The sequence below is a fragment of the Podarcis muralis genome, chromosome 7 (genome assembly GCF_964188315.1).
Source record: "Podarcis muralis chromosome 7, rPodMur119.hap1.1, whole genome shotgun sequence".
Classification (NCBI taxonomy): domain Eukaryota; kingdom Metazoa; phylum Chordata; class Lepidosauria; order Squamata; family Lacertidae; genus Podarcis; species Podarcis muralis.
The window spans coordinates 37,536,411-37,553,752 of NC_135661.1; the positions used below are offsets into that span (position 1 = coordinate 37,536,411).

The window sequence follows — 17,342 nt, forward strand, 5'->3', positions numbered from 1 at the left end:
GTTGCTTTGATTGTTCCGGGCCTGGGAAATAGGTTGCAAAAGCAGCATTTTAATGCAGAAGCAGCAATGATGAATATTGTTATCTTTTCTGTTCAGGACTCACAACTGCAATTTTGATTAAAGGTAAGGTTAAAGTTTTATTTATAATTTTTGAGGTGCCAGTATGTTTGTGTGTACTCTCTGTGTGTAGAATCAGTGTTGCATAGTGGTCAGAGTGTTGGTCTAGGGCTTTGGAGACCAGAGTTCAAATCCCTCCTCAGCCATGAAGCTCACTGGGTGCCCTTGAGGCCATTCACCACCTCTCAGCCTAACCTACCTCACATTCATTGTTGTGAGAGAGTAAAATGGAGAGGAGGGAGAACCATACATGTCACACTGAGCTCATCAGAAGTTGGGATAAAACACAGTAGTAGTACCACTACTAGCTCTATTCCCGCCCCCTATTTCTGCCATCAGTTTTAGTGCTGCAGTGGTCCTTCTAAGTATTGATGGCTACCACCTGTCATTCCACCCCCCACCCAAAAGATTATCCCCTGAAAATGACCCTATGCAAAGACACAGCTAGGAAAGAACCTCTCTCCTTGGTGTGGGTGGGTGTTGGATCAGGCCAAAGGTCCGTCCAGTCCTCAGAGCAGATAACCAGATGCCTCTGATAAGCCCCCAAGCAGGACCTGAGCACAACAGCACTTTCACCACTTGTGATCCCCACCAACTGGTACTCAGAAGCATACTTCCTCCAACAGCAGCAGGATATTACCCCCCCCCCCCCTTTTAAGAAGCACCTGCATCTTGAAGTGGTACATTCCACTCTATTGCCACAAGTATTGTCATGAGTTACAGATATGTTGGAAGTACAGTAGAAAATGAATGCAGGACATAATAATAATAATAATAATAATAATAATAATAATAATAATAATAATTTCTTATTTCTACTCCACTCATCTGGTTGGGTTTCCCCAGCCCCTCTGGGCGGCTTTCAACAGAACATTATAAACAGAATAAAATTTCAAACATTAAAAACTTCCCTAAACAGGACTGCCTTCAGATGTCTTCTAAACGTCAGATAGTTGTTTATTTCCTTGACGTCTGACAGGAGGGCATTCCACAGGGTGGGTGCCACTACCGAGAAGGCCCTCTGACTGGTTCCCTGTAACCTCACTTCTTGCAGTGAGGGAGCCCTTGGCGCTGGACCTCAGTGTCCGGGCTGAACGATGGGAGTGGAGACGCTCCTTCAGGTATACTGGGCCGAGGCCGTTCAGGGCTTTAAAGTTCAGCACCAACACTTTGAATTGTGCTCGGAAACATATTGGGAGCCAATGTAGGTCTTTCAAGACCGGTGTTATATGGTCTCGGCGACTGCTCACAGTCACCAGTCTAGCTGCTGCATTCTGGATTAGTTGCAGTTTCTGGGTCACCTTCAAAGGTAGCCCCATATAGAGCGCATTGCAGTAGCCCAAGTAGAGCATGCACCACTCTGGCAAGACAGTCCACGGGCAGATAGGGTCTCAGCCTGTGTAGCAGATGGAACTGGTTGACAGCTGCCCTGGACACAGAATTCTGAATTCAATCACTGCAATGTCCAATTAAAAGGACAATGGAGATAGAAAACCAAGGCATGGATGATTTGCTGCCAGTCAGATGGATCAATGCTCTGATGCTGTATAAGACAGATTAAAATAAGGGCATGATGACATACTTCAGTGGAAGAGCACATGCTTTTCACACAGAAGGTCCTGGGTACAGTTCCTGATATCTAAGGATCTAAGAAAGTAGTACTGAGAGTGAGCTCTCACTAAGACTGGGAGAGCTTGTGCCAATCACAACTGGATAAACCAACATCTCAAAAGAAATATGCCCAACATACAAACAAAGCTGGACAAATGAAAGCTACAAATGAATGAAAAGTGAGAGGCATCTAAATAAACCAGTGTACAGTGGTACCTCAGTATAAGTACTTAATTCGTTCCGGAGGTCCATTCTTAACCTGAAACTGTTCTTAACCTGAAGCACCACTTTAGCTAATGGAGCCTCCTGCTGCCGCCGCACCACTGGAGCCCAATTTCTGTTCTTATCCTGAAGCAAGGTTCTTAACTTGAAGCACTATTTCTGGGTTAGCAGAGTGTGTAACCTGAAGCATATGTAACCTGAAGCGTATGTAACCCGAGGTACCACTGTAGCTGCATAAGGAGCTTACAGATGAGTTGAGATTTAAGAAGGCATGTTTGAAAATGGGGAAACATGAAGGGAGAGAATACATGTGCAGTCAACAGTTGTGGGGGAAAGATCAGGCAGGCCAAAGCTCAGAATGAGGCTTGCAAGAGAGGTTAAAAATAATCAAAAATGTTTATTTGGCTATGTTTGAGCAAGAGGAAGAACAAGCACATGGTAAATCCTCTGTATGGAGAAGAAGAAGAAATGCTATGTGACATGGAAGATGGAGGAAGCTTGTGTTTTTTTCTGCTCCAGAGGGTAGGACCTGTACCAACAGCTTTGTAACCAAGTTACAAAAAAGAAGAAGATTCCCACTAAACATTAGGAAGAACATCACAGATGCATCACAGATGCAGTCTGGAGCATCTTCTAGAGCAGTGAAAAATTCTAAGGATGTAAGAAGAGCCTTCAGCTTGACTGAAGATGCTGTGTACATCCATTCAAGGGGTGATGGGGGTCTATTCTACCTGGCATGTCTGCATGTCAAGACAAAAGCCACCTCTTTTAAAGCCACCTAAGTTGGTGACCATTACTACTTCCCCACTCAGTCACAAAGCTTACTGTGGTGACCTTGGATCTGTCACTGTTTTTCAGCCTAACCTATCTTCCAGGTTGTTTTGGGGAGAACCGTGTATGCCACCTTTGGCTCATTGACAGAAATACAGGATGCACATGTAAAGTATATAAAATAAATCCCACTCAGAATAGACCGACTGAAATTAATGAAACTAAGTTAATCGTGCCCATTAACTTCAATAGGTCTACTCTTGAGTAGGACTAGAATTTACTGCCACCCTTTGCATCCACTGAAATTTGCAGCATACCACACTGGCTTCCCCAGCACCAGCATATTCATTAAAAAAAATAATGTAGGTGTCACATTGACTAATGGGAATTTGCTTTGCTTTCCATTGCAGGCTTCAGCAATTTTTATCTTTGCTTAAAAATAAAGTTTAATATCACTCCAGCTTTTATAGTTTCTCCCCTAATTAAGGAACCCAGACATTTGATCACTGGGGACACGGAGTCATTTTGCAACACGACAAAAGAGCCAGAACATCTGTCCTGCTAAGAATGTTATTTCCTATAAAACCCTCTTGCCATGAAAAATAGAAAGAAAGAAAAAAAATCAGGGTGGGTGGGAAGAATGGGATTTTAAAATGGCAATATGGTTGATCGTCCACAATTATATAGTGATGTCGAGTTGGGAAAAGGTTCAGAGAAGGGGATCCAAAAGGATCAAAAAGATGGAGCAACTCTCCTACAGCATCTGAGACTTTTTCGCTTAGAGGAAAGACAAGTAAATGGTGACTTGGAAGAAGTTTATAAAAATTGTGTGACAGGGAGAAAGTGGGTAGAGGAATGTTTCCCTCCCTCTCTCATAAGATTAGAATTAATGGACAAAGAATGAAGTTGAATGTTGGAAGATTCAGGACAAATAAAAGAAAGTACTTCATACAGCACACAGTTGAGCTATGGAACTCACTCCCACAGGAGGCAATGGTGGCCACCAACTTGGGTAGCTTTTAAAGAAAACTGGACAAATCCTTGGATGGTAAGGCTATCAACAGCGACTAGCCATGGAGGTGATACCCCTCTGAATGCTGACTGGTGCTGACAAAGCCTTCAAATGGACTCACTGCAAGCCCCATTTTGTCCATTTTCAGGCTCAGTTCAGATGTGCATCACCTTTGCAAACAGACAGTTTTGTTATCTAAACTGGCCAAAGGTGTCAGTCATAGCAGTGTTAGCATTGATGTGCTGAATGCTGCTGTCAGCGAGGCCTGATTTCCAAGGAACAATATGGAGTGCACTCTGCCTTTGTATCTTTACCTGCCCAGTGATACATTACATCTAGTGTAGGGCAGATGGGAGTGTTTTGGGGGAAACAGGCCTGCAGGCTAAATTAGGAACTCTGCTGGGCCTAATATGGCCAGCAGGCCAGATGTTTCCCATGCCTGACAATAGTGGTTTGGATTCAAAGGCACATTTGTGCTAAAGGAAAGCTTCCTAGTGAGAGCAGGTGCCATTTTTTACTCACCCATTCTTTACCAAAATAAAATAAAATAAAATAAAATAAAAATGTCAGCAATACATGAGTTAAGACACTATGTTTGTGACTGGTATGCTAACAAAATTTTCAGGAATACTGTGTGCATGTGCGTATATGTATTTGTGTTACAGTGGTACCTCGGGTTACATACGCTTCAGGTTACATACGCTTCAGGTTACAGACTCCGCTAACCCAGAAATAGTGCTTCAAGTTAAGAACCTTGCTTCAGGATGAGAACAGAAATTGTGCTCTGGCAGCGCGCCAGGAGGTCCCATTAGCTAAAGTGGTGCTTCAGGTTAAGAACAGTTTCAGGTTAAGTACGGACCTACGGAACGAATTAAGTACTTAACCCGAGGTACCACTGTAGCTGGGAAAACTTTTGAACAAGGCAACTCCAACTTACAATCTGAAGTGGTGCAGCCTTGTTGTGCTTCCTCAGATTTCCCCCACTTCTATTACATTTGTAGTCAACATCACAATCTCACTGTTTTATGTCTGTCCTTACAGTACAAACTTTTGTCTTGCTTTGCAAGAAGTGCATTAGCAATCTTTGAAAACAATTTCCTGCATCTCTAGGATATTGTTGCACTACCTTACATCAAGCCAGTCCCCAAATAATAATACAGCAGACATTTTTCATTCAGGAATGGTCACAGTCTCAGTGGGAGAGCCCAGATGTGTTGCAAAAATGGCAATGGGCTAGTTTTTACATTTCTATGACTACATCAGTTTACAACAAACAAATGCACAATGTATCCACCAAATAATTCAAAATCAAATAGTCACATTTTTCAAATGGAGCATCTGGATTCTTTTTTTAAAATAAATAAATAAATAAATCCTGCACAAGAAACCATTTTCAACCGCATTTTTAAAAATTCTAGAATAAGTGAGCTCAGGGGACAAAATTGTTTTCCATGTGACACTGGCAACACTTAGCTCATTTCAGCATGTTACTGATTGCATTCTATATACTGCATTTTCCTTTTATTCATATTATATCTCTTATCCTCCCTTCCATCGTTCCTTGTGCTTAGGATGATATAAATTAGGGATGGGGAACATCTGGCCCTCTGGGTGCTGTTGTACTCTTAACCCCCATCAACCCCAGTGAGCATGGCCAATGGTCATGTGACATCTGTGGAGAGTCATTGGTCTACCAATCTGCAGAGAGCCACAGGTTCACAGTCCCTGTGTCAAATGAGCCCTGTCAATCATGGTCAACCAGAATACATTGCATTCAGATGGAAAAACATGCATAAAATTTGCAGAGAAACAAAACCTATAAGCAATTGCAGTATGTCTGCAGTTAGTTTACCTGTTGGAGACCCCTCCATGACATGCCCAATGTAAGGTCCTTCCCGGAAGAGAGGCCTGTTGTCATTCTGGTCAATAATGATGATATCTAGAGGGACTGGGCCTTCTATGGTTTTGCCACTGGCATCATTGATCTCCACCTGGAACTGTATAAGTAAAGGGAAAGAGAAAGTTAACAGGAATCAAATTGTTATTGGGCATCAAAGGAGGAGGAAGATAAAAAGGAAATGTTGACATCAGCATTTTCGCCATAACAAGGCCGCAGGCAAGGTTAGCACTTGGGATGGCTGAGCTCTGTGCTAAAGGCAGGATGGTTGTGAGCATAAGCATTTGAAAGAAAAATGAAAGAGTTCACGCTGAGATCCCCATTGGGCACTTTGCAATTGAATTGCCAAATTTGCTGGAGGAAGCAACGAAAGAAGGAAAAAGGGGGAACACAATTTGATGCTAATGAAGTGAATATTTGCTTAGAATAAGTCTTTTCTTTCCCCTCCTCTCTCTCCTTCAAGCATAATTACACTTAAGGGGAACATACTGAACCACAAAATAAATTGAAAGATAGGTTGTAGTGGAGATGCACAAATAGACTCTTAGGAGGAGGAGGGAATTGTTGCAACTATACTCTGCCTCTATCCAGAGCATTCTGTTCTGTCCCTTGTAATGATTTCAGAAGTCACCACACCAAGTATGGCTCAATCTAACACAGTGGATCAAGCTCCTAAGCTAGGGATGTGCAGAGTGGAGAACATTTGCAGTAGATCAGCATCACTGGATGATGCCCAATTATTTAATAATAGCAAAAACAACATGACTTTTCCAAGGCAGATCAGGCTGCTGAAATGAAGAAAGTTTGGAGTAATCAGAAGTAGACTTCTGTGTGAAAGCAGTGTTAGTTAGTTATAAAACTGAAAACAAATTATGAGTGTGTGCTCAGAGACACCCAGTTCTTTAATTCTAATTACATGTCTTTCACCCTTGGCTCTTGGGGTTCTATTCTAGTACGAAACAAAGTAAATTCAAGGAGCTCACCCACTGCAACAAGGAAAAATCCTGTGGGATTTTGTTCCAGCTGAATTGGATGCAGGGCAGATTCCATAAAGAGGGCTCTGAAAAGGCCTTATTGCCAGTCACAACCCACCCCATCCTTGAAGATGGGGAGTCCCAGAGATGAGTCCTCCACACAGATGTTACTAGTGCTTTTTTCTGGGGGTATCCAGGGTATGCATACCCCTAAACATTTTGTAATATACTTTTGTCCATTTACTGTACAGTGGTACCTCGGGTTACGGACGCTTCAGGTTATGCGTTTTCAGGTTATGGATCACAGGAAACCTGGAAGTACCAGAAAGGGTTACTTCTGGGTTTCACCACTCGCGCATGCACAGAAATGCTAGATCGTCCTTTGCACATGCGCAGAAGCACCAAATCGCATCACACGCATGCGCAGATGCGGTGCTGCAGGTTGTGAACACTGTGGGTTGTGGATGTGCCTCTGTCCCAGATTACATCCGCAACCTGAGCTTCCACTGTATTTATTTTTTGCGATTTGAACTATAAAATGGTGATTTTCTTAAGAGAGTACCCCTAAACATTTTTTTAGGGAAAAAAGCACTGGATGTTACCTTTCAGGTAGATTTATACAGGACAGGAGTGAGGAATGTTTATCTGTCTAAGGCCTACATTGCCACAGTTCAAAGCTGTTGAGGGCGGCATTCCAAAAGTTAGCACATCAAGACACTCACACAACAATACACACACATGGATACACACAAACAAATCCTTACTACACAAAAATTTATAGAATGGCACACGCGCACTTAAGACTTACATCTACTTACATAATACAAAGATATACTTAATACAGGACCACACATCAAACAGCAATCTCTCTAACCCTGTGTGATAATTTAGCTGTTGTTTCTTTTTAAAGTGCTTCATATTACAGCCTAAAGCCTAAAGCCTTCATGTTACAGCCTCAGCCTCAAGCCTTACCTCAAACCTAAATGTCACAGGCAGCATTTTTGGTGTGAAAGGGGTTGTCTCTCAGACATTGCAATGCTTAATAGCTCTGGGCCCTGTGTCTAGGTTTGGGAAAACAACAATGATTGATTGTCTTCAAAAGGAGGTCCCCCCCCCCTTAAGCCTAATTGTGGTAGTAGGGGACAAAGAATGAGAAGGGGGGGGATGTAGGTCGGATGGGGAGAACTCATGGGCTGCATCCAATTCATGGTGTCATGCACTGGCAGGACGACAGGGAGGAGGAAGAGGATTGTGGTGAGAGGTGTAGCCAGGACTGGGGCACACTGGGGCAAGCAGGGCATGGGGAAGACAGTACTCACAGGGTAATGGAGGCTGGTGAGGGGATGGAGGTCAGTGCACAGGAACCAGAGCAGCAGGACCCATCAATGGAGCCAGACAGGACCCTGTCTCCACAAACAAGGCAGTCGCTGAGGTGTAGGGAGCAATAGGAGTGGCACTCTAGGAGGTTGAGGCAGGCAAGGGCCCCAAGCCCAGCTTCCTAGCTGGCCAGGTGGAGCTCGCTAGCTCTGAGAGGAAGCGTGTGATTCCTCAGCAGGAGTAGGCTTGGCACAGGTGGGGGTCACAAGCCTCATCAAGCCCAGATGTTGCAATCAGCATGCAAATTACAAAAGGGCAGCAGAGCTGAGGTGCTGTGTCTGTTCAGCTGCCCATGTTGATGGGCTTTGACTGAAACTCTATGGGACTGTGCTTTGGGTTTGGGACTTCAGGAATTGGTCTAGGGATGGGTGAATCTGTCAGTTCAGTTTCTCCTTTTCCTTAAGTTCACATTTTCACATTTTCACATCAGTATGCATTTTTTAAAATCCTTATGAAAAGTCATCAACACTTCGATGTGAATTTCTCACAGTATACATGTTTGGGTATGTATGTTTGCCTAATATGCAACTTTTTGCAAAATAATTTCTCCTAATATAATGCATTTGTGTATGTTTTGCTCTCTAATATATGCTCAGTTATAAGCATTTTTTGTTCACTGTCCTTTTCTGGAGAACTAGACTGAAAAATTCAGAGGATAGTGAGTTTCAACGGAAAGATGAGTTTCCATTTTCATACTGCTTCAGAAAGTGTGGATTGTATATGTTCTCTTTTAAATCCAAATTCCCTACCCCACTCATACCTAGACTGTACCTGCCACCTTGAATTGATCCCAGATGCACAATGGGAGCCAATGAAGTTCTCCTATTGCAAGTGGTATAACATGATTGGTTCAGATATTTGCCCATTAGTGGCTCCCTTTCACCAGGCATCCAGAATTTATGTCTTGCACTTGCTGAGAATTTGATGTAGCTCATGCTATATGCTGCACGACAATCAATCATTCCCTCCAGAAAGGTCTCACTCTTGGCTAATAAACATTCCTGAGAAATCACCCTTCCTCATTGCATCTCCTATTCAAAAAGCACGTTCAGATCCCCCCCCCCCCAACACACCCTTGACCACCTTTCACAGCTACAGCAATCTTTAAAAGCAAGCAAGCAAAGAATTGCTGTATCTGTGGGCTTTTGGGAATATCCTTCCTGTTCTCATGAAGCTATTGTTCAAATAGACTGCTTCTCCTATATATGTGATATGAAGACAAGTATTTGGACCAAAATAGTGGCTCACAGACCTAATCTAGTGGCTCACAGATCAAATCCAAAGCAACCAACAGAGTAGAGAGGTGTAGCTTTGCCACTTCCATCTGCTATCATTATCAGCTCTGCCCTATTCTAGACAGAAAGAACTCAAAGCCCCTTTCCTTAGTTGTATCCAGGATTTTACTTTAGAAGGTAGAAATTGTCACATGGCTCTTTGCAGCCACAGACTTCAAAACCATTTCTATCAAAAAGCCACAAGGATTGCCATTTGAGAGGAACATTCAGATATGTGACAGAAGCACTTGCATTATAATCAGGAAAACTAATGTAATGCTCCCCACATCTGAATGTATCCAGAGTCGCACAAAAAGCCTGCAGGGAGGACCTGATTAATGACATGAAAAGCACTGGCCTAGTGGCCTGCAGTGGACTTCCTAATGCACTCTCACGCACACATTTGCATGGCTGTGTACACACAGAGAGCCAATTAAAACAGTGGGGAAAATACTTTATATGGCAGTAGAATATCAGCTTCTGTGATTTCCTGGAAGCATAAGAGTCTAAGGCACCCTTCATGCTTTCACCATACACAGATGTCCCATTGAGTCAAAGTCCTCACCGCCACCCCACTGATGTTGCACAGCTTCTCCAGCCCTGCACATAGAGCATGGCCACTATGCAGGTGTCCACACTGGGGTTTGGAGATTGTCATAGCTACGTAGTGGCAATACTATTAGGTAGACTGAGACAGTCACTCATGGGTTCCTTTTAATAATCCTGGGAATTGTAGTTAGTTAAGGGTGCTGAGAGTAGTTAGGAGACCCATATTCCCCAACCAGAGCTACAATTCCAAGAGTTCCCTGTGAAGAGGCATTTGTTGTGAAACCACTCTGAAAATTGTAGCTCTGCGAGGGGAATAGGGGCCCACTAACAATTATTAGCATACTTAAGAAACCACAACTCCCAGAATTCTTTAGGAGAAGCCGTAACACAATGCTTTACAGCCCACTAGAGTTATCAAATAAAACAATGTCCCACCCTGTGCTACATAGTAATAGGTGAACCTGTCAATTTCTGTTTCTCCTCTGTTTTCCACATTGCCATCTGTTTGCATGCTTTTTAAGGGTCTTCATGAAAATTCATCCATTTTTTTGTGTGACTTTCTCCATGAATATGTGCAATTATATGCATACCTTTCCCTTTACATATGGCTGGAAAACAGAATTGCAAAATTCTGAAAAGTGTAGATTTTGGTCCATGTATTGTTTCAGAAAGTGCAAATTGGGTAGGTTCACCTTTAAGCATGAACTCAATTGAATTCCTCCCCCATCCTTAATACTACAAAGCCAATACCAACCCCCTAAAATGCAGCTAACAAGTGCAAAGAAGGAGAAAAGCAAAACTGTGTATTGAGCCAATTAGAAGTGAACTAGTTCCAAACACAAAACTGTATTGAGTTAACTTATAGGCGTCTGACCTGCAGTGAAGGATAGGGATTCAATTCAAGGTGAGAGTTACACACACACACACACACACACACACACACGTGAAATGAACTGTGTTCGGGTTAAGTGTTCTGGTAGTAACATATGAGATCAGATAGTCCCTTCCAAAACATAAATATTGAGCTCTCCAGCCAAGCCCCCACACAGACACAATGTACCAGACTGGAATGAGATAATAAGTCATTCCTCTTAACAAAGGAATTAGAATTCTGACCTAATTTGCTCCCAGTTGGGTTCACTGTGAACCTATAAATAACTCATAAATATCATGCACACTGAGAAAGGAATGGATTAACTGCATAAACAAATGAGTCGGAACACTTTCAAGACCCCCCGTGGATTATTCCATCTCCTGAGAAAGATGCAGTAGGCTAGCAAGCTCTATTTCCCAAATATTCATTGCCCTGGGTTGCTCTCGCGGAGGAGACTAGTAGCCCCTTGTATGAGAGATCTGTTTCTGGCCCCAGTAACACTTATTTATTCCTCTTGCTCACGTCTCCCCTAGTGCCCAGTATTCATTTAAAAAATGTAAGAAAAGCATGCCAGATGAAGCCAATGGTCCATCTAGTCCAGCATCCTGTTTCCACAGTGGCCAACCAGATGTCCCAATGGGAAGCCTGCAAAGAGTCAATGTCAATGTCAACAGGACCAATTACCTTAACTTAAGACAGGCACCCCCAAACTCAGCCCTCCAGATGTTTTGGGACTACAACTCCCATCATCCCTAGCTAACAGGACCAGTGGTTAGGGATGATGGGAATTGTAGTCTCAAAACATCTGGAGGGCCGAGTTTGGGGATGCCTGATGTAAGATAAAGTAGCTTCCCATGTCCTGAACTGAGAAGCACAAATCTGCAGATTTCAGAGGGGAATGGTTGTAGCTCACGTGCAAAAGCTCTCGGGTTCAACCTTTGGTGTTGCCAGGTAGGGCTGGAAATGATTCCTGCCTGAAACTCTGGAGAGTTGATGCCAGTCAGTGCTTACAATACTGAACTAGATGGACCAGTGGTCAAAATGGGAATAAGGAAGTTTCCTATGTTTGTATCAACTGCGTTTCAAGTAATGTAACAGATTGTGGCTGGATCTAGACACATAAAAAAAGTGTTTCAGGAAAACATGTTGTAAACCTAATAATGGGAAATCACATTGCTAAAAGATGGAACTCCACAGCGCCATCTGGTGTCACAGTGTTATAACACATTTAAAACTCATTTTCTTTACTAATGTAGCTGAATCCTGTGTGTGAGAGGGTGTGTTCGAGAGAGAGAAAAAGAGAGAGAGAGAGAGAGAGAGAGAGAGAAAGCTCAGCATTTCATAAATTGGTGCTGCGAGGTGCTTGCACTGAGATTAAAGAGGCTATTAAAAATTCCCCTTCTTTTCCCTCTATTCCATAATACACAAAGGCAGAAGAGACTGAACAAGTGTCTTATTTTTAGATAGAAACCTCTTATTATGCATGTTTTATCTCTGGCATGTTTGACTGGGGAGATATTATTTCCAGCAAATGTTAAGCACTAGAGAGTTATTGAAATGAATACTCCCCCCCCCCATGATCACACATTTTATTTTTGTATTTGAATGTGATACCCATATTTCTGAAAGATCTCTGTTCCCCCAGAGCACCAGGCGTTGTCCATTTACAATAATGTTGTGCCTGGAGAAATTCAAGTATCTGTTACATAGTGATGAAGGAGGGCAATATTATAAAGGACATCCCTTACCAGTTTATACTAATTCATAGAAAAGAAAGCCATTGATGACGACTAGCGATGCTGGCTGTGTACTACCTCCACTATCAGTGGCGAGATCAGCGATGGGATATGGGGAAGTGGTATATCGGTTGCAAAGCATCTGCTTTGCATCCAGAAAGCTCCAGATTCAGACAGCAGCATCTCCAGCTAAGGTTGGCAGAGACTTTTGCCAGGTGAGCCTCTTCCAGTCAGTGCAGACAAAATTGAGCTAGATGACAATACTGAGCTGACAAGACACATTCCTATTTTCAGACCCATTGCAGAGAACACAAGTGGGAAGAGTGCAGTTGTGGACATCTAATTGCCTGCTATGTGAAGTAAGATTAGATGAACATGACAAATTGTAGACGAATAGGTACAGGGGCTTTTGGGGGGGGGAATTAAAGGGATGGATGGGTCACAGTTTGTTGTTGTCCTCTGATAGACCCTAAGATGTGAGGCTGTTTTTAAATGTTGAAGAGAGATGGCATTTGCTTTTGTTGTTAAAGAAGAACAACGTAGGATTTTATTTTTTTAATTTAATTTTTAAAAAGTAACACATTTGGTGAAAGCTTTTAACTTTTTTTTTTTTTTAAAAAAGAAAATCCTCCACTACTGTGTTTTAACAACAAAAACAAAATCCAGAATTCTTCAGTGCTTCATGGGCAACATTTAGGACAGCCTCACTTTTTGCAAAGCTCATGGACCAAGAAAAATAAAAATCGATAAAAATGCACAGCTATAATCATTAGAAAAGCTTAAAGAAGGCCGAAGAATTGATGCTTTTGAATTATGGTGCTGGAGGAGACTCTTGAGAGTCCCATGGACTGCAAGAAGATCAAACCTATCCATTCTGAAGGAAATCAGCCCTGAGTGCTCACTGGAAGGACAGATCATGAAGCTGAGGCTCTAGTACTTTGGCCACCTCATGAGAAGAGAAGACTGCCTGGAAAAGACCCTGATGTTGGGAAAGACTGAGGGCATAAGGAGAAGGGGATGACAGAGGACGAGATGGTTGAACAGTATTCTCAAAGCTACCAGCATAAGTTTGACCAAAATTGTGGGAGGCAGTGGAAGACAGGAGTGCCTGGCGTGCTCTGGTCCATGGGGTCACGAAGAGTCAGGCATGACTAAACGACTAAACAACAACAACAAAGAAATAGTGGAGATAAAGGATGCTTTGTGGAGGCCCTGATCAGACTTGGCACAGATGTGGGGTGTGTTTTATTGACACCATTGATAATTTGGCCAATAAAAATTACCTAATTTTGCTGCATTATATGGCCCACCCATATAATTGATGCATACCCCTGCTGTGTGCACATCACTGATACATACTTCCCTCCCCACAACATATGAAAATATGAACATATAGACACAAGAAGGGCCCTACTGGACTAGATCTGTTCACTCCAACACTCAGTTCTCTGCAACAGCCAGCCAAATGCTTTTGAGAAGCCGATTAGCAGGTCTTGAGTGCAACAGCACCTTCTTGCTGTTTAACTTGTATAATTCTCTAAACACAGAGCAAACCCATTAACAGGCTTCATATCGAAGAACATCATATGGTCCAAATCCATGTGGCTGTTGTCATACATACCACCTGGTTAAGAGTCATAGTGCTTTGGGAATCCCAATTTTTTTAGCATTCATTTTGGCCTTTAAAAAAACATTTTCTAGACCTCATGAACAATGCTGAAAGTTAAGATGCATCATTTCTTAGTATAACTAGAAATGAACATAAGAACATGATAAGAGCCTGCTGGATCAGGCCAATGGCCCATCTATTCCAGCATCCTGTTCTCACAGTGGCCACCCAGATGCAAGCCCTCAAGCAAAATGGATGCTGAAGAGCACTCTCCCCATATGTGATTGCCAGTAACTGTTGTTCACAAGCATCACTGCCTCTGACTGTGCAGGCAGGGCAGAGTCACCATGGCTTGTATCCTTCAGTAACCTCCTCCTCCATGAACTTCACTAATCCTCTTTTAAAGTCATCTAAACTGGTGGCTATCACTGCATCTTGTGGGAATGAATTCTTGCTGTGTAAAGAAACACTTTCTGTCATCTGTCCTGATTCTTCCAACATTCAGTTTCACCAGATGTCCACAATATCTAGTGTCATGAGAGAGGGAGGGAAATTTCTTTATTCACTTTCTCGATGCCATGAATGATTTTTGCCATTGTTGCCTCTTATTCGTCTTTTCTCTAAAGTAAAAAAAAAAAGTCTCAAACTCTGTAACCTTTATTCATAGGGGAGTTGCTCTATCCTGCTACAGACCTATGAAATATAGTTTCCTAGAGAAATATTCACCGCAAATGTTACAATATGTACCTTTTATGCACTGTGTCTGTTCTGTTTCTTTGGCTTAACTATGCTTTTCCATTAATAAACAAACACAAACACAATTTATTTGCATTCCACAATCTACAGTACAAATGTTTAAGAGATCTTTATATTTATTTTGGGAAGAAAACCCTTCAGGGAGTTTCAAAACCTCAGCGATTTTACAGAATTATGAAAAACTCATTAAAACAACAAAACATTGAATCAGCTGTAAATGATGGCTCTGGCTTAGCTATTGGTTTTGGAGCTGCTACAAATTCAACTTGCAATCTACCAAATGAAGATTTTTACATAAGGCATTGTAAGTAAAAACGGGTTCCAAATTCATTATCCATATTAGTGCTTATCTCTTTTCCATCCCTACCAAGAATGTTTTGATTGCTACTAACAAAAGAAGCAAAGAAGAACTGGAAGAAAAGTCAGCTTATTAAATACAACAACAACAACAACAACAACAACAACAACAACAACAACAACAACAACAACAACAACAACAACAAAACGCTTTCTTGGGAGCAGTGGCATAACACACACAGAGCAATATATGTAATATATAATTATTTGAGTCTGTTTTCCTCTAAACAAAGTTGTTGTGCATAATAGGGCGATATTTGATCCAGTTCCCATTTAAAGAAGAACCTACCAATTTCACACTTTCCAAAACAATGCATAAACTGAAACACAGGCGTACTTTGAAATTCACACTTCTATGAATTTTCCAGCCATGTGATGTTTGTAAGAAATGCATTTACTAGGGTAATGTGCGCAAAAAATGGATGTTTTAGTGAAAATAACATACAAAAATGTGTTCAAGAAAATACAGATGTTGAGGAAAATATTTGTAAACATTGTGTATGTAACGGGAAATGAGAGATAATGAATATGCAAAAGGACTTTGAATATTCAAAGTGATGTGGAAATATGGAGAGCTGAATTTAAGTTTGCAAAACAGAAACTGAGGGAAGTAAAAACTGACAGATCCACCCACTGTTGGTAGAGCAAAGAGACTCAATGCTTGGACTATCACACAAATTAATATTGGGAGATTAATTGTATGAGTTTTAACTGATTAAGGACAATCCTCTGCATGCTTTCTCAGTAATAAATTGCAATGTGTTCAATAAGGTTTAATCCCTCAAAGAATTCTGGAAGCTGCAGGAAGGTGAGACTTGTTAGGAAACTCCTGTTTCCCTCACATAGCTACAATTCCCATAGTGTGGAGGGATTGAATATTAAACCATTCTGGAAACTGTAGCTCTGGGAAGAGAATAGGGTCCTCCTAACAATTCCCAGCACCCGTAACAATCTAGAGCTCCCATAATTCTTTGGGAGGAAGCCATGATTGTTTAAAGTGGTGCTTTAAATACATGGTGTGAATGTGACTCAACTTCTTCAGCTTGGCCATTTGAGTCAGCAATCTAGGAGCTGTACTCCTGGGTCATAGCTATTTCTCTTAAAGGGGCCATATGCCAGATATTTTGTTGCTAATGCATCCATTACAGCTATAGCTGATATCTCCCAGTTCAACCAGAAACCAGAAACCTGTTCTAAATGGACACATTTAAACTGGGAATGTTGCCAACCCTGTCCCAACACTCAATCTTTGCTGTTATCAAAATAATCATGAAAAGGCTAGAGTATGCCAATTCTAGTTTTTCTCTTTGCCCTCTCTGCCTGGAAGTTTGGGTAGCAGACCATCCCCCGCTCCCTTTGCTTGTTACTTTTAAATGAATGAGTTTCTACTGATTCAGTCTACAGTCAGCTCTATTGAATTCCCTATTATGTTCAGCTCTTTTGCCAATACAATGCTCAGCGACATATTTTTATAATTCTATCAACAGAACTTATTGTTACCAGGATCTTTAAACAGATTAAGGCAGAATACTAAGTATAGTTAATTTAACTTTTCTCCTTTCCCTTTATAGGGGCAAATTTGAGAACGATGTGGGGTGAGGATAGTATTTTAGCAGTGAGGATTCAGAGCAGGTCGTACATTGATTCCTACAGTTGATTTGATTTTTGATCATGATGAGCCAGGGGCAATGCAGAGAAGTGCATAGATTTCAAGGTGGGTAGCCTTTGCAGATGGTTTCAAAGCAAAGCAGGACAGCTAACAGGCTTCTGTTTTTCTCATTATCTGTTTTCTGTCTCAAAAAAATAATCTAGGAAACACAGGGCACCTTTCTGCATTAATTGGCAAAGAAATAATGCTTTTGCCAATGAGCCCCAAATTAGCTGAATGGATGGCTAAGTGGTTGCTGCCTGTGAGATTTCAAGGACTTTTTCACCCCAGAGTTCTCAGAAGGCTCTCAGTGCACGCCTATGTAGTAAAGCATCAAAGGATGCTGTTACTCCCTCCTCCTTTGATCAATGTTCTTCACAAGGGAAAAAGAGAGGGCACATTTGCTTCCAAATGCACTGCTCAGATGAGCAGATCACCTGGAAATGCTCTTCATAATGTATTGACCGTCACAGTATGCCCGCGTGCAGGTTCATGCATTCCGCTTTGGTGACCTGCATTGTAGGGGTGACTGGTGCCCATTGGACTGGCAGAACAATA

At 41.9% G+C, this 17,342-nt stretch overlaps 1 protein-coding gene across 1 annotated transcript in view; it reads right to left on the reverse strand.

Moving 5' to 3' along the window:
- Window positions 1-17,342, reverse strand: part of CDH13 (cadherin 13) — a 592,471-nt gene that overhangs the window by 239,677 nt on the left and 335,452 nt on the right. Inside the window, exon 6 of the mRNA XM_028740139.2 lies at window positions 5,586-5,730. Coding sequence (XP_028595972.2) covers window positions 5,586-5,730 — 145 coding nt within the window. The remainder of the gene's footprint in view (window positions 1-5,585; window positions 5,731-17,342) is intronic.